Below are 23,273 nucleotides of genomic sequence, written 5' to 3'. Positions count from 1 at the left end.
TAGGCTGCAAGATAAAAAGAGAAAAGAAAAGAAACTGCTAAGCAGGAATGAAGGTGCAAGAAATTAGATTATGAACGGGGAAGGCAGGGAAATTTCGTTCTGGAATTAGATCTTGTGATCGGTGTTATCCAATCACCTTCACGATAGCTGAACAATATGGATGCAATCATTTCTGTAGTAGTCAAAATCTGCAATGAAACTAATTTTCATATCATGTTCGAATTTTACGTGTCCAACTTGAACTTTGATTCTCGCCAAAAAATTTTATACATTACAATACAATTACATTACAAAAAATATTACAATAATTATTTTCTCCTTCTCTTTCATCATTTTTTCCACACCAATCAGTGCTCCAACCGTAACTTGTAAAAGTAGATCACAATGAGTCAATTATTCATCGTTCCTTTCTTCTGAGCACTTTTGCCATATATCTTCCTTGATATTTATTCCACGTACCACTTCCTACTCGTTTCATGATTTGTCTGCAACTGACAAACCTCTTAATACCTTACACTGCTTTTACGCTTGGAACACTTTATAGCATAGAAATAAAGGATAAAATGCCACATCCGCCGACAGTATAAGGAGAAACAAAATATTGAAGAAAGAATTGATGTCAATTACACAACTCCACAAACATATCACTCAAGAGAAAAAATTAAAGTGGAAATTCACGTTCCGTGTTGAGCACAGTAGGTAATATCATCAGTTTCACAGATGAAGACATTGGAAAAAATCACAATCATAATTCATCCACGTTCCATCACTTTGCAGCTGGAAAAAAAACTAATTCAATCAGAACATTAGCAAATTACAATACATAAGGGCCTTCTTTTTTCTATCAACATGGTCAAAATATATAAGTAATCCCTACAGTTTTAAAAAGTAGCTGCACACATGTTTATATCATTTCAGACTGCAAGTGATTAATGATTAGATAGTGTGTTTGAACTTACATATGTATAGAGCTCCTGAGACATGTTGTATGGTTCGTAGTGACTGGTATTGGTTCGTAGTAATGTGACTTGATGTCTGCATTTTAACCACACAGATTTCGTTGACTGCGTTTCAAGCTCAAAGTTCCCGCTTCTCAACTAAAACATTTACTTTGAATGACTTTCCAGCAAACCTAAAGTCATCATCAATCGGTGTATCAGTGTCCATCCGGCGGTACACAGACAATAAGTATGCAGAACAATAACGTCGGTTTCTGGAACGTGTCTCGAAAGGTAAGCGGTTTGCCCGTGACTTCACTACCGATAGGTCGAGAGCGCCCGACTTCCAACAAATCCTTTCATCCCTATTGGGTCGATAAATTGACTAGTCTAAAAAGAAGGAAGGAGTAATTTCACGGATCTGGACGCTCCCGTAAGTCATTGTTATGCCGTACAGTCGTTCCTTATCCTCAAACTGCTTCGAATTTAGGTGAAACCCGTAAGCGCACCTTTATAAGCGCAGATTCAAGCAATATCTTATTCTTTACAAATATAGCACTCAGCTTTGAGGGCTATTCGACTCTAGGTGGTAATGGGTGTGGCAATAGTGCAAAAATAATATAATAGGCAACAGCGATAACTGGAAATATTAGAAACAACGATAACTGGGGATATCAGAAATAGATACACATGCTGGACTACGAACAATATGCTATTCTGGAACCTAGGTAAGTGGAATTTCTAGTACGAGAATGGAGAGCATGAATTTTGAGTAATGATGCTCAAGCTTTGATGGTCTCACAATTATGTTATGTTGCAGTAACTTTTGATCGTCATTCTTGCCTCTGTTTTCAAGTCAGGTTCCTTTTTATGACATAGTCACTTAGAGCTAAATGTACTCATAGTTATTTCATCGCAATTTTGTTTGAATTCACTGTCTTTGTTGAAATCAGCGCTAAAACGACAGTTGACAAGAATTCGTTGCATATTGGTCGGAAGTCAGAAAATCGTCCTTGATATTGTCTATGTTATTACTTACAAAACAGTTTCGATAGGATTTATCAGCTGTACAAGATATGGCTCCTAGACATTAGAAACAACGATTTGCGGAAAGGATAGAACCCCGGACCCCGTTTCAGCAATTAGAAGGGATCCCTTAGCAGCCAACAGAGCATAGTAGGTCGTACATCGTAGGTCATAGCAGGTGGTACATCACGACATTCTTTTGCACGACCAGTTAAAGGCATCACCCCACGAATCTGAGGTGGTGCAGATTTCAGGTGGAGTATCCGTATACGGGATGGGAGACTACGGAGAGGTGGGTGATTCCGTCCATTTCTTCCTAATTGCCGTAAAAAACGGAAGATACGGCTTCAGACGTTTTGGCGCCACAGGAAGTTTGACTGGAGCGCGCCAGCCTTGTGCGGCGCCGTATCTTCCGGGCCGTTTTTTACGGCAATTAGGAAGGAATGGACGGAATCACCCCAATGCATAACAATACATGCATCACATTCCGTGAACTCGTCATTTTATCTCACTTCTACGTATGACATACAAGTGAGATAACATGACGATCTTCCGGCACCAGTTCTTCCTTCTCTCTTTCCTTATCTCATACTCTAACCCAAAAACAATAATTTAGAGCAAAAGTATACCATGCAACGTGGGCGGAGCAAAAAACCAGGATCCGGAGGAGCGCCTGCTTTGCAGAACCCAATTTAAAAAAAAAAACGAGAAGGAGCTCGTATTACATGTGTAACTTGTAATCTGGCCAATTTGTGCATTATCCATCATAATCAGAAAAAAAAAGCCTGCGGACTTAATTAACAGAATTTCTCTCTTTTGTGTGCCTCACGTGTCCTGCGATTGCACGTAGGATGGTTCGAAGCTCTTATAAAGCTCAAACGATCTCGAATTGAAGTGGAAAGCTTTGGGACATCCCAGAGTCCAGTAACCTGAACAGCTTATCCTGGATTTTTATGTTAAGTGACTCTACTCTACGCTTGGTAGAATAAACCGCTTTTCTCCTCTCTTCCAACTAGAACATATCATATCGCATTGTCGATGTCCTAAGAAATTGTCATGTGATCGATCAGCAATGAGTGGTTTCGTAGAAGTTCTCCCTTTGTCCGCAGCCGCTACGCCCCACTGCGCTACTTCAAGCGCAACTGCTTACGAAAACACACCAAGCTTCAGGTCGTTTTGACCTCATGACAACCCACGAATTTTTCTATTCGTACCGTGGTTGATTCACAATCGACGAAGTGTTGAACGTGACCAAATCTTTATGTTTTGAATGTTTTGTAGCACATTAGGAAAAGCAAAGTTTTGGTGAAGAAATCACTGACAAGTAGATTCCACAGTAGATTCCACAGATATGAGGCAAAAAGAAGGTCATACTGCACGTTCAAATCACGCGCTGGGGGCAGTATGAAATGTCTTCAGTTTGGCAAATGAAGAAAGTCGTTGTGTCATCCGGATAGTCGGACCACTCTCCTATCGTATCCATCTTAAAAAAGACACTTAGTAGCTCATATTTAACAGCCACAGAATAAACGCTGTGCAATACAGATAACAATTAGGTAATGTACTAAAGTGGTTGGAAAACAGTAAATTAACAAACATTGAAATGCCTAAGGAGGAATCCAATGCAAAGTGTTGAGATAAAGTGGTAAAAAGATGGTAGAAAGTTTCGAACCTTTAGGTACACCAATGTAGAGAATGTCTTTAAGGAGTGTTTCGAACTTACAAGTACAGAGTTTTCATTACACTCTAGATTGTTTGGTTGTTCTTCGCTCCAATTTTGGAAGTTGACTTCCGAACCATCCAACCAATGTTTTTCACGAAGCGAAGGGTCACACGGTCCCTCAAATCTTAAGCCAATCCAGACGTAGTCATCTGAGGTGAGCTCTGAAATGAAAACTTATTTATCTGAATGATACTTGTTGAAGCACACTCATACGAATGTGCCCCAACGGTTGACGTCTTCCTTGATAAGCATAGTCATTGCAGTAGGTACGCAGCCAGAGTTAATTTCAGAACTTTTGACAACAATATGACCTGCCTAAAAGAAATTGATTCTGTTCCTTGGAATGAATGGATGCTAAGTGTCCATTGTAGGCATTGCAATACTTTTCTGCTTCATCACGAGTTGAATCGATGTTGAATTTCTGCTATGAAAATCACGAATAAATTTATGAAACTGACTATCCAAATGAAGTTTTTACTTCTTACTGGCACGCTCAAAGCTGAACACATTCAGGCGCGTTCGCAGCAAGGCAAGTCAAATGGTTTGAGGACATCTCCAGCTCAAGAAGGTATCGACTAGTGGGTTCCTCAGATATGCGAAGCCGAAAGGCTCAGTTCCAGGAGTTGTTGAAAAGTGTATAAGGGCGTTGCAAATTTAGTGGACCACTTCGGGTTCTCCATGCAGATAAAAGGAGAAAGAATAAAGTGTCTGGCGTTAACCAATCCGCTTGAGAAACACCACGTTCACTTCAATCGTTTGAGGTTCACGTACGCGTAACTCGCCTGTGTAATGAATGACTTGCGGGGAGAAGCCAATGTGTAAAGTCAGTGTTTTTATCCTCCTAGACAAGTCTAGTACCAATTAATCAACCATTGAAGGATGAAAGGCTTGATGAACACTTGGGCGGATTTGAACCTTCAATCGATCATTCAAGCAGTGGAACCCCTTTAACCGCTACACTACATCCGCCCCTGTTACTTATCATGGGTAATAGATCGAAGACATTTCAATGTCTCCTAGGATTCGCGAGTGGAGCAGCTTTTGTTGCTGACTTGAGTTTCATAAGTTGGATTGAGGACGCTGGACGACGATAGAGTTGCCCAGATTCTATCACGTAATAAGTTAAATCGCTGGGAAAATGGGATCACGATGGATTATTTTACACACATTTTAGTGGATTACTAAGGAGTACGATCATGTTCTTGCAAACCACACCTGTGCCCACGCCATCTGTTTATGAGAAGACCCCATCATTGGCAGTATCGCGTTGCTTGGCCGTATCTCCCTGGGAAGTGAACATCTATTGTGCTAGAAAGTATAGAGTGTAGATAGTTTTTAAACGGTTCGAAAGGTTTGAAAGTCCAACGAGGCCTTTCATCCTTCCGAGATCGAAGAAATTGATGCCTGAACTGTCAGGGAGGAAAAAAAAACACTGACTTAATAGATGAGCGTTTCACCATACCTTTCGTAAATCACGCGTCAACACCTACTGCAATAGTTACCTATATATGTACTTGTTGGAGGATCGCACCCCTAAAAACTATTGCATGCACGATTCTTAAATGATCAATAGAAATACAAAGTGTGGACATGTTTATGATTTCCGTAAAGCAACCAGTCATTACTGTCAAAACTAACACTGTTCCTCCTTTAAGTATGTTTTTATTCGTGTTTGGATTGGCGATCTGCTTGCTACACTTGTCACTTTTATGGTTAAGAAGATGGTTCAAACATTGACTGTTCTACTTTTATTTTTTTCAGAATTTTGTTATAAACAATGACTCGAGTCACTGGAAAAATCTCTATTCTTCTTTTATGCAATGCATTGACACAAAGTTTCGTAAACAAAAAAAGACCTTCCACCCATTATATTCGTAATCGACGGAGGCGAGCTGTGAAGCAGTGTTGTTAAAGTTTCCTTGAACATAGGAAGAAAACGCGCAAAAGTTAAACAGTTTGATTGAAAACTGTCATAATTATTCAGTTGTTGTCAGTTTGTTTGACAGGAATTATGAGCTGATATATGTTTTCCTGTTATGTAAACGAGTTTTGGTGGAACTTTATTATTAGCCTGAAGTTTCGACAAACTCGTTTTTCATCAAACCCCTTAAAAGGGTTTGAGTTCATTGATTCTATGCATATTCCATCAAACTCCTTCTCTTTCTGTGCAAAGGCTCGATATTGTTCTAAACACACCACGCGAGATCTTGGAAAGGAAAACAAACTGACCAGTCTCACCGACTAGCGGGGCTGGTTTAAAACCGCGTTCTTATAGATTGGCACCAAGGCGAATGAGATCTACGCGCTGTGGAGAATCCTTAAATACTGATTTCCGGATAGTGTCAAGGAACTGCCTGTGGGACAGTCCTATAGTTCAAAGAGAGTTACGAATGCGTAAGGTCACCAATAATTGATAATCACTCAGTTTTGTTGTCCATAGATGGATTCCTGACGGAAATCCAGAATGCTTCCAATGCCTTCCCAGCAGATATTTCTTTCTCGTCTGCACGTCACTTTGCTTCAAACTCATTTCCATGATGTTTCTCATTCTTATGGGGCCCTAATGGTGTCACCGTGTTTCCAGGCCGTCTCAGATCAATGATCCTCTGATGCGTAGCCTCAGCATTCTTTCAGCTCCTCCAGTGTAAATAGCACTGCACGTCAGGCATTCTTTTAGATTACTCGTGCAATCTCCAGTTTTAGCGAATGAACCAACAAAGCAACACTCCGATACACGTTACCTGTCGTAGTCCTTGACGAACCAACTGTCACCTGATGTCGTTCGGGATCTTTTCCAACACAACATCATCTTGCAACGGTGCTCGCAGAAAAAACACGGTTGAAAACAGCAGCTAAGGAATCGGAGACGAAGCGATGCACAAATGAATACTAACGTCACATCGTGTCCTCAATGTTTTATTTATAGCTCGAGATTGGGTAGTTTCGATCTTGTTTGAACATTCGGAGAAACTATGCTTATGGCTAGTTTTAGTGATTCCTCACGTTCTCTCTTGCGCACATTGTTGTAGCCACATTGCGGACAATTGCCCTTTTCATTCCAACATGATGAGTCGAGGGTGGGTTTATCAAAATGTTCTTCGAGCTTTCCGTGCGATACCATTTCACACTTGCAATGCCATTGTGCAGACCATTTAAATAAGACACCCAACAATAGTTTGGATGTTCTCAAGCAAGTTTTATGTGCTACGAAAGTTCATTCAAAATTCTAAAGAATTCATCCATTTCGTATTGCGTTGATGTTAAAATAAAGAAATCATCAATATAGCGGCAATTCATGTGTGAAAGACACGAATTCCGTCAAGAATCAATCCTGAGTAACAAGAATGAGTGATTACCAATTACTGATAACTTTGCGCTATTCTTAACATTGTGAGCTATAAAAACTGTCTCACATGCAGATCTTAACACTATCCAGGCATCATTACTCATGGCTATTGCACAAAGAGTAGAGTAGACTTTGTTTGCTCTTTTTTTTTTTGAAAATCTTTAAGAACGCGGAGGTTCACCAGCAACGCTAGTCAGTGAGATTGGTCAGTTTTTTTTCGTTTTGAAGATTTTGCGTAGTTTGCTCAGAACGATATTGAGGCGACAAGAAAACTTGGATACAGTTCCAAATTCCAAGGTTTCCAGAACTGAGGACTAGGAGATTATCAGCTAATTGTGATGGATCTCCCATATTTCGACAAACGATGATATCGCCGCAGTGATTTGGACCTCACTTCAACCTCACACAGAGTGCTGTAATTCGCTCAAAAACACTGCCTTGAGTGGGAACAATATAGGAAAAAGGTCGAGAACTAAGAACTAAAACTTGAACCACACCATGTAGCACATTCTCGTTTCATTACAGTACTTCCAGCTAGGCGGTTCGGTTTTTGGACTTGTCTGCGATTCCTCGCCTGTAACATGTTACATTGAACACGGAAGAAGACGCCGTCCTGTCTCTGTGAAATAAAGGTAGGTATGTCTTTTACGCATCCTGTTTTCTAATCTGTGCAAAGATTAATCATAATTAAAGGGCGAACTATCTGCTAAGATCTCGTAAGGGAATAAATCACTTTTTTCGCTGAAGGTCTACCATTGCTCTTAAGAATCATGATTAATTTCCAGGAAAATAGCAGTTGTACGTACACTTACAATCAACAAGTAGCACAAAGAAATTTCCAGACGTTCACCGAAACGAGTTGAATGAAAAACATCGGCAAGGTGAAGTTCTTATTCCTTATTACAAGCTGGAACCAGCTGCAACGTAATTCTCGCTGATCTGACCTTTTTTATGAATAGATAATTACAGTAAACTTGGACATGAATTACTGTGCAAAGTGAATCTCTGAGAGAAAATTCTCCATGCTGGGTGCATACTTTGTTGAACGCTGTGTACGATCAAAATCTTATAGAAGGACTCACCACAAGTTCGAATCAGAAATTAAGCAGATATCGGTATTCGACATATTTCCAACAGTTCTAACCCTAACCTGCCAAACTCGTCGATGACATTTGCAAATCAGGTGCCGTGGATGTAGAAAGTCCGTCTAACCTGAATTTATTTGCACTTGTGAAACGCCTTCGTTCACCATCTCATTCCCTAATCGTCTTCCACTCTTTCTTTTCCCGCGCCTCGCTAAAATCGTAAAACACTGGCTTTAGTTAGAGTCCTCTTAACCCTAGGACGATCCACTTTCGGGATTGCCATCCAAAACGGCCTAATATGCTTCTCGTTGATGTAAAAAAATGAGATGCGGTGAGTTGTAAAGTATATAACCGTAAGACAGTAAAATTATGAAAGGTAAATATGCAAGAAACGACGTGAGAAGAAATTTGCACACATTTTCAGCACGTGAGCTTCCAAGTCGCGACCGGTCGGAAGCTCACGTACGTTGCGTGTGAATGGATCGTGTAGAATCGAATTCGTATACAATGCCGACCCAGACGCTGAATGTCTTCTAAGTCATTGAAATAAATACCTTAATTTGCCAAGGATTGCTTCACAGCTCGCCCCCGTCTGGGCGCTCCTTTTAAAAACGTTCCTTTCTCCTCCGAAATTGTGCTGAGAAGTATCGTCATCCGCGAAGAGCTCAAATGAACCCTAAGCAAGAAGATTGGCGTTGAACTGGTCTCTTCCGTTCATTCAAATATTTCTAGTTAGGCTGAACCGTTAAGTTAAACCGATTTTTTGGCATTTACTAATTCGGGCTGTAGAGATTGAAGAAATTCGGAAATAGCCATAAAGCAGCCTAAAACTACTATATGATTCTTTAACTGAGATTTTCTGATCAGGTTAGAAGAATCATTAGATCATATTTTTCTCTTCAAACTGAGAATAACCGAGGATCGGATTATTTTAATTACACTAATTAATTAATTAATAACACTTGCAACACTTTCTGAAAACATCAAATTGCTTAATTCTCGAATTAAAAGCTTCCTCATCATCATTCTGGATTAACATCAATCTAGGAGAGTTACGGAAGGTCTGGCAGTCGAGTAATCCTTTTTTTTACTTGGAGATCCTTTGTAACAAAGGCTGGCTTCTATATCTTGAAGTGGATTTTTGACAAGAGAAATTGTTACAAATCTTGGAACGAATAACAGAAATGACAGCCAGTTCAGTGAAGACTTTGCCAAGGGAAAAATCTGCTTAGGACCTGCGTAGATCTCGTGATGTTTACGATTACAGAACAGTGAAGTGGAAAACTAGAAGAAAAGCGGGGGTATGTGCATTTAGGAAGTTAGGAGCTAAGTGCCCAGCGAATACATGTATTGAGGAACGCGATCGACCGTGACCACCACCAGCCGTCAACGGTAAAGTCTCACATGGTTCGATGTTGTCGCTGGAACTACGATGGTCGAAAGTTCAGGAACCTTCCCTGGAGTCGACACTTCTCAATCACCCAACCATTGTCCCTTATTCATTTGATTCATCGTCATTCCATTTTATTGTTGTGTTCTTAGTCTTGGTTTGTGTTTCCCTGCATGTATATGGATCTCACTTTGTTGTTTACATTATATATGTGTATAACCGCTCTGTTGTTCTGATACTGGTCCAGATTGCCAAAGTTTGAGGTTCCTTTGATATTACACCAGTATCTTATTTGTCTTTTTCCGGACGAAAACGGTTTTTATTCTTCACGGCAATTAGGAAGAAATGGACGGAATCACCCCCCTTTCCATAGACTCCCATCTCCCGTATACGAATACTCCACCTGAAATTCGTACCACCTCAGATTCGTGGAGTGATGCCTTTAAGTGTCTATAAACGAAAACCACCATATGAACTAGGTGTGCTCCAATTTTGTACTAATCTCTCTCGTCTTAATGTACAGTATGCACCGATTAGCAATTATGATACAGATGAACGTTTAAGACCCATGTAGACGACAACAGACATGTAGTATAATATAGGCTTCTTTCATCATTGCTGCAAATCCCTGTAAATCCACGAGAGTTCAGAAAGAATTTTCGTACCTGTTTCCAGCTAGTCAATGCGATAAACCACATAAAGCACAGTACTACCATTTCACTGTAATTTTAAGTAATTTTTTTTTTACCAGCGACAATAGAACAGAAAGAAAGAATAAAAAGTAATGATGAAAAAAAAAACGCTTGCAAAAAATTTAGAAGAAGAGTCCTTCAATTTCACACTAACATAGTTCACTATACTTACAATTCCCATAACTAATCTGACATCTTCGAAATTTACAGGATTGCGTTTATGTCACCCAGCTTTTATCACAAACATTTATATAAAATCACATGCTTTACGACGTAGAAAAGCAGTAGTAAGCGATGAGTCTAAGCAGTAACCAAAACTAAAATCACATCTTCATTTGAAAGGATTGTCGAATTCCCGTTAAGATTGGAACATCGATGTGATGACAAATCTCGCAGCGTAATCTCTGTGTGGGTTCAGTTATTTACACAAAAATTTCAAAAAAAAAATTAAAAAAGTAGTGCGAAACTAAAGCCACTGGATAAAGTTCCTTATCAAAACACTCCTAAGCTGTACTTTCTGAGCCATCAGCATCAGATACACATAGATTGGAACGGGTCCGAATTTTTTTAGTGCAGGTCAGACACCTACGAGAGAAACGCGACAACATGTAAATTTTTTTCACATTTTATAAAAGAATCAGGTAGAAGTTCGTTTTACAGGAACTTTATTAAATTTTCGAATCTTAACCTCATTTTCTGACACCTATCTAGTGATACAAACGTAAATGGTTTTTTTTGAGTCAACTTTTTTTGTTCAACTTAATTATTAATGAGGTAAAGCAAGAATCTACTTCAACGATGTCAAAGAAATTTTAGAGTTGTCCGAATCCCAGTGGCAAAAAGTCGATTTACTTCCCGAAAAAAAAAAATTCTTCATTACCTATCATCATCATTAAGGCTGTAGTTGACGCAAAAATTGTTGAATAACTGGATTTCTGATCTGTCCAGCTTACATGAACTCGATATATTTCATCGAAAGCATTTTGAACGACTCAATATTGCAAATATAACATACTAATACTTAGCTCAGCTCTTAAATCTGATCGTTTTTGATCAAATTATTGTCAGAGACTAGAGGAGTGGAACTAAAAAATCTTGTTGCACTTTTTTTTTCAAAGAAATCATCATGGAAGCGGCATTCTTATTTATGTCTGGAGTGGAAAGTAGGATTTCGTAGTTGAATTCATACTGAAAAAAATGGACTTTACCATAGAAAAAATGTTTGATACGCAATGTAACGTCACGGGAGAAAGGACAGTGACTGGTTCCCAACTTTTATCCAGGGCTTTTATTTCTCTATCTCCATCCACGTGGTGGAACACCTCTTCGTGTCACTGGAGGAAAGATATTGAAATAAGATTTATTTCTAGGCAGCCAACGAAGTTTAGTGAGTTGTACATCATAATTCTTTTTTCCGGTACGAATCTGCCTAGCAACGGGACAGTATTCGATGAGTTTTAGTCGTCTTTTTTTTCTTGCTGTGTTAACGAGACTTATTTACAACAACCAGCTCTTTCCCCTCACTCCCTTTACTGGTTACTGTAAGGTAACAAAAAATAGTTGTTGATAAAAGTGTGAGATATACGGTGTGTTGAGGGAAAAGAGCGGGAATTTTTCTGGGATCGACGCCGTAGTGCAACTTTCCTCACAGTCATTAATTAAAGCGCGAGGACGGATTTAACGGAAGGTTTTTTATCTAGATGTAAAACATAATGTGCGATTGTTTAGTTAATGGTTCGAAACGCTCATAAATTTGGATTACATTAAAAGTTATAATGAACGAAAAACAAAAATTACAACTTAACTGCAGCATTATCATGCTACATACATGATAGCGATAGCACGCTTAGTTCGTGTGAGTATACGTGTTTGTTTGTTTGTTTGTTTGTTTGTTTGTTCGTTCGTTTGTTCGTTCGTTTGTTCGTTCGTTTCCCTGTGTATCACGGAAATGCTCTATGTATAAGGAGGCAAAAATTTGTGGATCACTGAGGACCGAACTAATTCCACCACCCACCTAATAGGTGAGCACTCTGCCTGAACCATTGATAGTTTCTTGAATCTATATGAAACGCACATATGACATATTACATACGCGGCGAATTTGATATTTCTTGGCTTTTTTTTAGTTCTGTAAGGAAAAGGTACTCAACCACGTGAAAACTTCATAAGAAATTTTTTGAATGAGTATGTGATTTATTAATACACTGAACGAAAAGTTTTAATCCATTTGTATAATCTTAAGACCAATCACTTTCACTGGTCGGCAGAATTGGAGGCTAACATCCCCCATAAAGTGAAGATTTATAATTCTACTCTACCCAACGTCTTTTATAACGACTTTTCTCTTTCAAATTTTACAAACTTAACACATTTAAGAATAACAACTCTATTTCTTTAAATTTCTTCCCTGCCAAGAAAACATATTATGATATTTAGGAACTTATCCTGAACACATTGCAAAAAAAATAAGGAATTGAAAATGGAGGTTTGCCGTACTCCTCTTTAGTATTAGATCGAATCTTCCTTTTCTTTCTTCCTTATCGTCGTCGATAGTTCTTTTTTTTTCATAAACACAACAGACAGGACAGGTTACTTTTAATCATGGGTTAATAACAGCATATAAACTTTTATAAGCATAAGGTAACCTCAAATTCTACGAAGCAGTAAAAGTTTTTTTAGAAATGGATTAAAATTTCTCGTTCAGTGCACTAACAGATCACAAACTTATCGCATTCTCTTCGGAGGTATTGATTTGGTGCATAACTATCCGTAGTTTCTTAGCAGGAGGCATTCTCACCCCGAAACATTGCATTTCGCTTTTATTTATTTCTATTTTTATTTTTTTTTTGTAAAAAACATTCTTCACTTTCTTCTTCGTATAGATGCTTGTCGAAAATTATATTCCATTTCATCATATTATGCTCTTGATATTTTATATCTCGGTAGCAAAAGAAACATAAAACTAGTAAACATCACATGCAATAAACAACGTGAAGGAAACTGTAATGATAATGAAATAAAGAAGAAATTCCTCAAAATGTTGTGTAATCATTTAAAAAGTTTGTTTTTTTAATAACTGATTTGAATGTTTATATGCTGTTATTAACCCATGATTAAAAGTAACCTGTCCTGTCTGTTGTGTTTATGAAAAAAAAAGAACTATCGACGACGATAAGGAAGAAAGAAAAGGAAGATTTGATCTAATACTAAAGAGGAGTACGGCAAACCTCCATTTTCAATTCCTTATTTTTTTTGCAATGTGTTTAGGATAAACTCCTAAATATCATAATATGTTTTCTTGGCAGGGAAGAATTTTAAAGAAATAGAGTTGTTATTCTTAAATGTGTTAAGTTTGTAAAATTTGAAAGAGAAAAGTCGTTATAAAAGACGTTGGGTAGGGTAGAATTATAAATCTTCACTTTATGGGGGATGTTAGCCTCCAATTCTGCCGACCAGTGAAAGTGATTGGTCTTAAGATTATACAAATGGATTAAAACTTTTCGTTCAGTGTATTAATAAATCACATACTCATTCAAAAAATTTCTTATGAAGTTTTCACGTGGTTGAGTACCTTTTCCTTACAGAACTAAAAAAAAGCCAAGAAATATCAAATTCGCCGCGTATGTAATATGTCATATGTGCGTTTCATATAGATTCAAGAAACTATCAATGGTTCAGGCAGAGTGCTCACCTATTAGGTGGGTGGTGGAGTTATAGCAAGTTATAAGCGCGGCGAGGTGGGTTTACCCAGTGTCAAGTGTGTGATAAGACTATCAAGGTGCTATCGTAATGGGAAGCGCTCGTTAGTGAGGGAGGAGGAGGACGAAGGATCTTAAGGAACAGGACAGTAGCAGTAGGTGAATGGAACCTGACATGACAGTCATGACAAAATATTGCATACTATGAAACAACTAAATCATTTCAAAATGCTATATTAAGTTTCGGATGAATGACAGTAGCAAGGATGCATCGAGATTTTGTTCTCACAATGCACAATATGTTGACAATGTGATAATAGGACTCTCAGACTCACTTCGCTGAATCAGTTTCTTCAGAAGAGGTAGAAACTTGAAACTACTCCAAAAAGATACAGATTTCAATACTACGTAGTTTTCATCACTTTAAACATGGACTAAATAGTAGCTAATTTCAAAAAAAAAAGCTCAGATTCTGTGTAGATTGTTATATCCAGAAGACTATAAATAATTGCGTGATAAAAGCACATTGAGAAATGCTTTTGGTAGCTTTTCATAGAAGATGGCTCACACTACAAAACGGATATATCATTTCTATTATTTAATTATTATTACGTATTCTTTAACTGTAAAGACTGTTATTGAGATCGATGCAAAAGTTTTATACATAGCAGGAATTCTGATTTATCCAGTTCACCTGAACTGGAGATAATTTTCATCGAAAGTGTTTTGACCTATCTAACAATGCAAACATCCCCTATTACTGCTACGCACAGCTTTTTGATCAAGTTATAGTTAAGAATCGATGGAATGCAAGAACGGTCTACAAATCTTTTTGCACATTTTTTCGAAAGAAATTATCATTTACACCGCGTCGATATTTACGTTAGAAGTGGAAATTGGGTTTCGTAGGTGACTTTGAGTGAACGCAACTGTAGCAAACGTTCGGAAGATCGTAACCGTACGATGGAAAAAAAGGCGGAGTCGCTTAAATCTGCTGTAGCCAGCGCTTTTAGCTTGGAATCTCCGTTCACATAACCGAACATCTTCACGGGGTGTTGACAATAAAGATACTACAACTAGAAGACATCTTTCAGCAGTAATATAAGTAGAAAGTATAAAAGGTCTTTTACACGGCTAATTTACGTAGCAACGAGACCGTGTCAATGAACGTCAGTTTTCTTTTTTGTTTCTTTTTTGTTCTTTTTTGCTGCAAGTTAACATTACAACTTTACGACACCATTTTACTCCTCGCTTTTACTTTATCGCATACTGTAAGTCAACGAACAGCAAAAGTACGCCATGTAACGTTGCATTTTATGCACTATCCATCATAATCAGAAAATAAAATAACCCCGAGCACTTAATTAACAGAATTTCTCCCTTTCACGCGTCTTACGTGTCCTGCGACTGCACGATAGATGGTTCGAAACTTTCGTTGAACTAAAACAATTTCGAATTAAAGTGGAACGCTTTGGATCATCCCAGACGTAAACTCCTTATCCCTGATCTTTATATTGAGTCACTCTGGTCTATATTTGGTAAAACAAATCACTTGTCCACTTCCTTTCAGCTGAAACACATCATATCTCATAGTTGAAGTCGTAACAATCTGTCATGTAACCGACCGTGCACTTCTGAGCATCAAACAAATCAACTTAGTGGAGCCCTCTTTTTACGATCTCATGCTCTTTCAGATGAAAAGGAAAAAATTGATGGACTTTCACAAATTAATAAGTAAGTGGTCCAGTAGGTTGAGAACGACATAGCGCTCCTTGCAGTTGCCTATCCTGCACGGCTTAACGTGTTTCAGTGAAGCTAGCGGCTGGGAGGTGGTTTCACTCGAACTGCAGCGATTCATTCGGATACATCTGAGTGGTCATGGCGAGCGTCTTCCCTTCACCGCAGCCGCTACGCACCACCGCACCACTTTGAGCGCGACTACTTATGCAACGCTTAGTGTCTTTTTGACCTTACGACACTCCAAGAATCTTTTTCTATTCGTACCATGGTTAATCTATATTTGATGATGTGCTGAATGCAACCACATATTCATGTTCTCAACATTTTGCAGTGCATCAAAAAGCCAAGTTTTGATGTAAAAATTGCTGACAACTAGGATTTCACAAACACAAGAGGACGATGCACTAGAGAGGAATTAAACTGCACAATCAAATCACGTGTTGAGGGCAGTAGACAATGTTCTCAGTTTCACAAATGAAGAAAATCGATCTGTTATCCGAATAGTCTACCCACTTTCCATTCGGATACATCTGAAAAAGGACGCTTATTAGTTCAAAAAGAACAGCCACAGACTGTGCAAAACAATTTTGAATGAAGTGCTAAAGTGATCCTCCACAGCGGTTTACCACCTCAGGGCTGCTTAGTTTCGGGAAAAGTCTTTTTGACACTTTAGCATATTCACTGCCTCTGGCCCTGTACACTGGGCCCTGCCGCCTCAGACGTCAGATGATACGGCGACCGGTGGGAGGCGAAGCTCAGGTTGCTCTGGACGTCTTTGATTCTGGACCAAGCCGATACATGCACGACTCGCCATGGAGACTGTCTCAGATTGTGTAAATAACGCTAGAACAGTGTCCACAGATGCTGACCTGTATGCACTTCTAGGAGCTGCAAAGCGTATCAAACTTTACGTGATTGATCTGCAGTAGACCAAGTGCAGAAGGAGCAACCGACGACAGATGAATACGGTACACTGGTCATTCGTGGAGAGAAGGTTCCGCCGCAAAATGTAGGCGGTGTTGGTTTTGTTGTGCATCCATCTGTCGTCCATCTTTTCGATTCTCACGAGATCCTGTCACCTTGTCTGGACATTCTTCACCATCGCCCTCTGCGCCAAAAACCCATCAGTATCATCAACTGCTACTCATCAACATCAGTAGCTGATGGATCCGAGTTAGACGCGTTTTATGTGGAGCTATAGGAAGTAATCCGCAACGAGAAGTTCTTTTAGAAATTCGTTGTCGGAGACTTCAACGCAAAACTAGGAAAGGCTACAGAGGACGAATACAGGATCGGAAGATTTAGACTGGGGGACCGGAATGAGAATGGCAATGTTTTATGATAGTGCGCCTGCGAGGTTTTTAGATGGAACCCTTTATTTGCCTGACATTTCGTCTTTTTCGCCGTCTTCAGAAGCCTAAACAGAGGGTGGCTGAAGCAATGCTACTTTTATCCACTACCCTGGGTCAGTGTTTCGACACAAGTGCACACACACAAGTGTGTGCTACCAGCCGCGCCACATCCGGTGGAACAACACGTAAGACTGTTTTCAATGTAGATGGGTTTGTTTTCACTACCCTGAACGATTATCGAAATAGTGACCTAGGACAGTGTGGCAGTTGACGGGATAAACCTAGCATTGCTCCAGTCATCCTCCATTTAGGCCTCTGAAGACGGCGAAAAAGCCGAAACGTCAGACAAATAAGGGTTCCAGGTTCCATTTAAAAAAGGGTTCCATCTAAAAACCTTGCAGGCACACTATTACAAAACATAGACAGAATATGCCGAGGTTTCAAGACAAGAGAACATTCGAAAATGGCAATCGTCTGCCGGGCTGTTGTCCGTAGCTCGCCGCTTTCATGGGAATTCTTTTTTCATGAAGAAAGATAATCGTCGGTGGACATTGATGTATGGTTCGACCACATACTCACCAACCGGTGGTGGTAAATACTTGGCGTCTCAGTAGTAGTACCATCCTTTTGTCGGTCGTCTCCTTCGTGCGAAAATACGGCTTAGCCAAAAGATGGAAAAGAACATCTGCTATTGGCAACGAAGGAGAAAAGAAATCGTCTACGACGATTGTGTGCTAGAGGACTCCTTCAACCAAGGTGACTAGCAAATCGGAGAGGACCCAAACGTGGACTACGATCTGCTGCTCAGAGGTCAGCGAAACTAAACGCTGAACGTGCCCCGAACCCGCGGATGTCAGACTTGGATTGAATTTTAAAACCATAGGGGAATGTTGGAAGAAAAAAGGACTTTGAGACTTGATTCGAATGCATCGCACATCAAGTAGCACATACGGTTAATAACAAACAGTAACTGCAGAAAAGCGTTGCAGGGCGATCTTTCAAAACACAGGCAGAAGAAGATTCTGGAAGCAGCACAAAGAAGAACGAGTCTCAAGAAGTACCGCAGGGATCTCCGAGAATACAATACTCTGCTAGCAGGCGTGCTGAGCGAAGACGGAACTCGCATCTCTTCTCGTCGTGAGATGGAAATCATTACGGAGAAGTTCTACTCGGACCTTTCCCGTTCATCAACTCCTGTGTCAAACCCGATCATTCGCACTGGTGATACTCCACCACGGATTCTCCCTTCGGAAGTACGAGTCACTATCAAGAGCATGAAACCTGGCACAACTCTCGGGCCTGATTTTATATCACCAGGCTCACTTCATGAAATCTTATCAGAGCACATGACGTCATGTCCTCAAAAGGGAAGGAACCCAGACGGGTGGAAAGCTTGACGAACCGTTTTTATCCACAAAAATGGTGACTGATAGGACCTTTGGAACTACCGTCTGATATGCTTGCTGAGAGTGTTACCCAAAGTATTCACTAAGATCATCCTCACGCGCATATCAAGGGCGCTGGATGAGGCCCAGCCTCAAGAACAAGCCGGATTCTGTCAAGGGTTCAGCTGCTTGGACCTCATCCAGACTGTGCTGAAGTTCACAGAGGTTTGCCCGAAATACCGCCTGCCCCTCGTTCTAACCTTGGCCGACTGTAAGAAAAGCTTAGACAGCAAAGAAACGAATGCAATTCTGTCAGCGCTTGTCGATCAAAGTGTGGACGCATCGTATGTGAGGGCATTAGCCAACTGCTACGACTTATGCATCACTAGCATTTCTACCGTCTCTTCACCATACTCATTAGAAAAACGGTACGACAAAGAAATAGTACATCGCCGAAGCTGTTCACGGCAGCACTGCAATTGATAATGAAATCACTTTCTTGGTGAGAGCATACGTGTTGATGGAAGATTCCTCTCCAAACTTTGTTTTGCATACAACATTTTTCTATTTTCGAGAAGTACCAATAAAGTAGAAACGGTCCCCAAGGAATTGAACAAAGCAGGGAAGAGAATAGGACTGCGAATAAACAGAAAGAAGATACAGTTCATGAAGAACGCCTACTGCGAGGACGGAGGAGTGCAACTTGAAGGCTCCCAAATCGTGGAAACTTCGTCATACGTATACCTCGGACGTTCTATGAACATGGAAAACGACTTGAAGGAAGAACTGAATAAAAGAATGAGAACAGCATGGGCAGCATTTGCAGCCGTCAGGGAAGCTACGGACCAACTGACAGACCAAGATCTTCGTGCCCATCTGTTCGACTCGACAGTTCTTCCAGCGCTCTGTTATGCAGCGGAAACGTGAACAAACACCGCTGCTAGGAAATTGTTCACTATCCACAGGGCTCTTGAGAGATGTCATCTGAAGTTTAACCGGCGCACACAATACCTAAACGGCCATCGCAACTTCGTCTAAGAGTAGTGTCCCGTCTTCGCGACCCAGCGGAATACATACCGAAAGCAAAGCAGCCAGCCACATAATGAAATGAATAAACGATAGATGGTTTAAAGGAACGCTAGGGTGGATCCGAAAAGATGCTAAACTCCCTCGAGGGAGACCGCCGACGAGATGGATTGATGTATTCGCTGCACTGATGAGCCAGTTGACAGCTCAGGTGAATATGGCTCAAGGTCCTCGCCAAAACCCCTCATGAAATTTTAGAACATCTCGGATAACAATGCCGAGGAAACGACACGAGATGGAAAGAACATTGTGGAAGATATGCTGGAGCCTGGACGTTCAGTGAGGACGTACCATCTGAGAATCTAAGTAAGCAAGTATGGAAGGATGGAGTGTTTCAAACTCACAATTGTAGAGTTTTCAATACATTGTTGACTGCTTGGTTCTCCTTCTAACCAGTTCTCGAAATTGACATCCGAACCATCCGACCAATGTTTGTGACGAGAAGAAGGATCACATGGTCCGTCCAATCTTAACCCGATCCTGGCGTGATGTTTTTCTGTGTTGACATCTGGAATGAAAACCCTTCGATCTAAATTATATTTATTTAAAACATTCATACGAACGTGTCCCAAGCATTGCCGTCTTTCTTGACGACAGTAGTGACAGTAGTTTGTAGTTACGTAGCCATAGTTACTTTCAGAACTTTTGATGACAAAATGACTTGCCTAAAAGAAATAGATTCTGTTCCATAGAATGAATAGATGCTAAGTGTCCATCATAGAAATTGCATTTCTTCTCCGCCTCATCGAAAGTTAAACGGACGCTGAATTTCTGTTATGGAAAATCACATATAAATTTATCAAATTAACGTTTCAAATGAAGTTTTTTTTTGGCTTCTCGCTGACACGGTCAAAGTTGAACAAGCACTCGCAGCTAGGTTGGTCAGATGGTTCAGGAGTTTTTTAGAGCAGCAGAATGCTTCATCTATGAGTAGGCTTGTCAGACAGGCGAAGCATTAATGCTTAGTTACAGGAGTGATTCATAATTGGCATCATTTACGCTCTGATGTTAAGTGATGGCCATAAACACACCGCAAATCTGTACAACTGCGCGACAAACAGTACTGTCCAGTATGTACTTTCAATATTTTAATGATAAGGCTAAGATTTCGCCGCAGTGGTTTTAACCTCACTTCAGCAGAGTAATTGTTTCATTCACGAAAAAAATGTTGCTTCGAGAAGTAAAAAAAAATTGAGGGAACTGTCGAGGACTTAACGAGGTTCAACTACACCTTATAGCACATTTTCGACGTGCTATAGTAGAGCCAGCCCTTCCGTTCAGTTGCAGAAATTGTCTGCGATTCCTTGCCTGCAACAGTTAACTTTGAACACGACATTAGCCATTAGTTCTGTCAATATGAGCTTCAGAGTAGGTCGTTTTCGTGCGCATCCTTTTCCTCAAATGTCAAAAATTAATTGTGATTTTAAAGGCATCACCCCACGAATCTGAGCTGGTGCAGATGTCAGATGGAGTATTCTTATAAGGGATAGTAGATTATGGAGAGAAGGGTGATTCCGTCCATTTCTTCCTAATTGCCGTAAAAAACGGTCAGGAATATGCGACGCTGCAGAAGGCTGGCGCGCTCCAGTCGAACTCCCCGTAGAAAATAGTGCGCCAGAACGCCTGATGCTGTATTTTCTGGGCCGTTTTGTACGCTAATTAGCAAAAATTGGACGGGATTACCCACCTCTCCGTAATCTACGATCCCGTATACGAGTACTCCACCTGAAATCCGTGCCACCCAGATTCGTGGGGTGATGCCTTTAAGACTAACTGATCAACGCGAACTATTCTTGTCAACCGAAGAAACAAACGGTTTCCTTCACTGTGATTAGCCTACCATTGCTTCTCAAAATTGTTACTAATTCTCAAAGAAATGGAAGCTCTTTGTCCACTTAAAATCAAGCAAAAAATATTTTCTGCCACCTTTTCTTTGAAAAAGCTGTTTCGGGCATTGCCGCGGTTGACTCAAATCAGCAAAAGCTCTTCGTCATATCAAGAATTTAGGCTGATAAAATAGTACGCAGAAAGCGCTGAATTTTTAAAAGCATGTTCACAAGTCTATAGAATATGAATAAATGAAAAATGAAATATGAATTATTTGAATGTTCTTTCTAAAAATGTTCCTCGAGAGAAATTATTTGATGCTTGGCGAATACTTCACTAATTACTGTGGCTAATAATCTACTACGGAAAAATTCATCAGTCCAGAATTTAGCTTCGAGTTAGAAATCAGACTGATACATATATGGAGTTTTTCCATCAGTTCTAACCCTAACCTGCCAAACTCGTCGGCGATGTTTGGAAATCACGTTCGGTGTTTGTAGAAAGTCCGTCCATCCTGAATTCATTCATTATTCTGAAATCCCTCTGATGACCATCCGATTTATTAACTTCCAATTTAACTTTTCTTCTATCTCCTTTTTTTCTGCACCTCACCAAGGTCGAAAAACACTGGTTTAAGGGAAAACTCTCGGAAAGAAAACCGTAGGGTGATCTATTTTCGAGATTGCCATCCAGAACGGTCTAACATTTTTCTCGTTTAAGTGGAAAAAACAGAACGAAATGAATCGCAGAAGATACAACAGTAAAGCTGTGAAATTTCAAAATGTGAAGGAGCGGAAAACAACGTGAGAAGAAACCAGCACAGATTTGCAGCTCATGAACTCATGCCCGAGTCCAATTGGGAGTCCATTCGTTAATCGAATTTGAGAAAACTAATAAAAATGGGTTCACCAAATCAAAAACCGATCTGTTTCGGTTAATAAAGGCGAAGAAAAATCTCCTCAAGTAATTCCGAGACGAACACCGAATTTCTTCTAAATCATCGAAAGAAGTACCTTATTTTGCCAAGGATTGCTTCACAGTTTGCTGGAATCTGAGCGCTTCTTTTGACTACGTTCCCTTCTCCTCCGAAAGTGTAGTGAGAAGTATCGTCGTCGTCGAAGAGCTCACATGAACTCTAAACATGAAGGTTGGGGTTGACCAGGTCTCTTGCATTCATTCAAATATTTCTAGTGAGGGTGAACCAATATGTTAAACCTAGTTTTTTTTTAGCAGTTATTAATTCGAGCCATAGAAAATGACGCAAAAAACCCACCATTACAAGGGATTAGTTCTGATGAAAGCAAATTAAGAACCTGGATTCCACTTCTACATTCCATAACCGTCCATAACCGTCGCTCACAAACACCAATATCATTTGTGCTTTGGTTGTCCTACGTGATGATCAGCGCCACGCGTTCGCTCACTTTTTCTGTGTCTTCTACACTAATTGCATGTAATACCTCACTCTATGTCTATTTGAGGTTTTTTAAATGGAACTGCTCGGCAGCTCCCGTTTAGATTCCCCGCTAGGAAAGGAAAGTCACTTTTCACACCATTTTTCAAAGCGATTAAGGGAAGTGATGCCGGAAATTTGCGCGAATCACAGAAGACTTTTCTTCTTAAGCCAGTTTGCGAAAATGTACAATGGCTTTTTCAATGATATGATATTTTCGTTTAACTTTCACAGACGTCACATTTTGATGCAATCGCCATATAGATGTCTTCCTAATGAAACAATGAAATATTCTTTTCCCTGAGGTGTAGCAGCTATAAATACATGCATGGTTAAAGGCATCACCCCACGAATATTTGGTGGTGCGGAATTCAGGTGGAGAGTTCCTATGCGGGATCGTAGATTATGGAGAGGAGGGTGATTCCGTCCATTTCTTCCTAATTCCCGTAAAAAAACGGCTTGGAAGATGCTTCTTCGGACGTTCCGGCGCGCTATTTTCAAGTTGTTCGAAGAAATTCGAATGGAACGCCAG

The 23,273-nt window shown here is 40.0% G+C and overlaps 3 protein-coding genes across 6 annotated transcripts; 2 read left to right on the top strand and 1 right to left on the bottom strand.

Moving 5' to 3' along the window:
• Positions 1–714: 714 nt before the first annotated feature.
• RB195_008520 (uncharacterized protein) lies at positions 715–8,888 on the bottom strand (the record flags this gene model as incomplete). 2 transcript variants are annotated; one of them, XM_064195066.1, is made up of 9 exons in its annotated part: positions 715–777; positions 960–1,097; positions 3,355–3,447; positions 3,688–3,811; positions 3,999–4,111; positions 7,531–7,607; positions 8,184–8,245; positions 8,673–8,794; positions 8,862–8,888. In XM_064195066.1, the coding sequence occupies 9 exons, from the start codon at positions 8,886–8,888 to the stop codon at positions 715–717; spliced, it is 819 nt and encodes a 272-aa protein (XP_064046210.1). The 2 variants fall into 2 exon arrangements, with proteins under 2 accessions (XP_064046210.1, XP_064046211.1); XM_064195065.1 differs by lacking the exons at positions 3,355–3,447; positions 8,673–8,794; positions 8,862–8,888 and having other exon boundaries at positions 8,184–8,205.
• A 7,476-nt stretch (positions 8,889–16,364) lies between these two features.
• Positions 16,365–19,302, top strand: RB195_008519 (uncharacterized protein; the record flags this gene model as incomplete). 3 transcript variants are annotated; one of them, XM_064195063.1, is made up of 5 exons in its annotated part: positions 16,500–16,509; positions 16,565–16,811; positions 17,967–18,374; positions 18,507–18,803; positions 18,951–19,302. In XM_064195063.1, the coding sequence occupies 5 exons, from the start codon at positions 16,500–16,502 to the stop codon at positions 19,300–19,302; spliced, it is 1,314 nt and encodes a 437-aa protein (XP_064046207.1). The 3 variants fall into 3 exon arrangements, with proteins under 3 accessions (XP_064046206.1, XP_064046209.1, XP_064046207.1); XM_064195064.1 differs by lacking the exons at positions 16,500–16,509; positions 16,565–16,811 and adding an exon at positions 16,365–16,471; XM_064195062.1 differs by lacking the exons at positions 16,500–16,509; positions 16,565–16,811; positions 18,507–18,803; positions 18,951–19,302 and adding an exon at positions 16,365–16,471 and having other exon boundaries at positions 17,967–18,387.
• On the top strand, positions 19,042–19,302 carry RB195_008518 (uncharacterized protein; the record flags this gene model as incomplete). Its single annotated transcript, XM_064195061.1, has 1 exon — positions 19,042–19,302. The coding sequence occupies one exon, from the start codon at positions 19,042–19,044 to the stop codon at positions 19,300–19,302; it is 261 nt and encodes an 86-aa protein (XP_064046208.1).
• Positions 19,303–23,273: the final 3,971 nt, after the last annotated feature.

The sequence above is a fragment of the Necator americanus genome, chromosome III (genome assembly GCF_031761385.1).
Source record: "Necator americanus strain Aroian chromosome III, whole genome shotgun sequence".
NCBI lineage: Eukaryota > Metazoa > Nematoda > Chromadorea > Rhabditida > Ancylostomatidae > Necator > Necator americanus.
The sequence above is the reverse complement of the archived record's forward strand: the minus strand, read 5'-3'. Positions and strand labels throughout refer to the sequence as shown.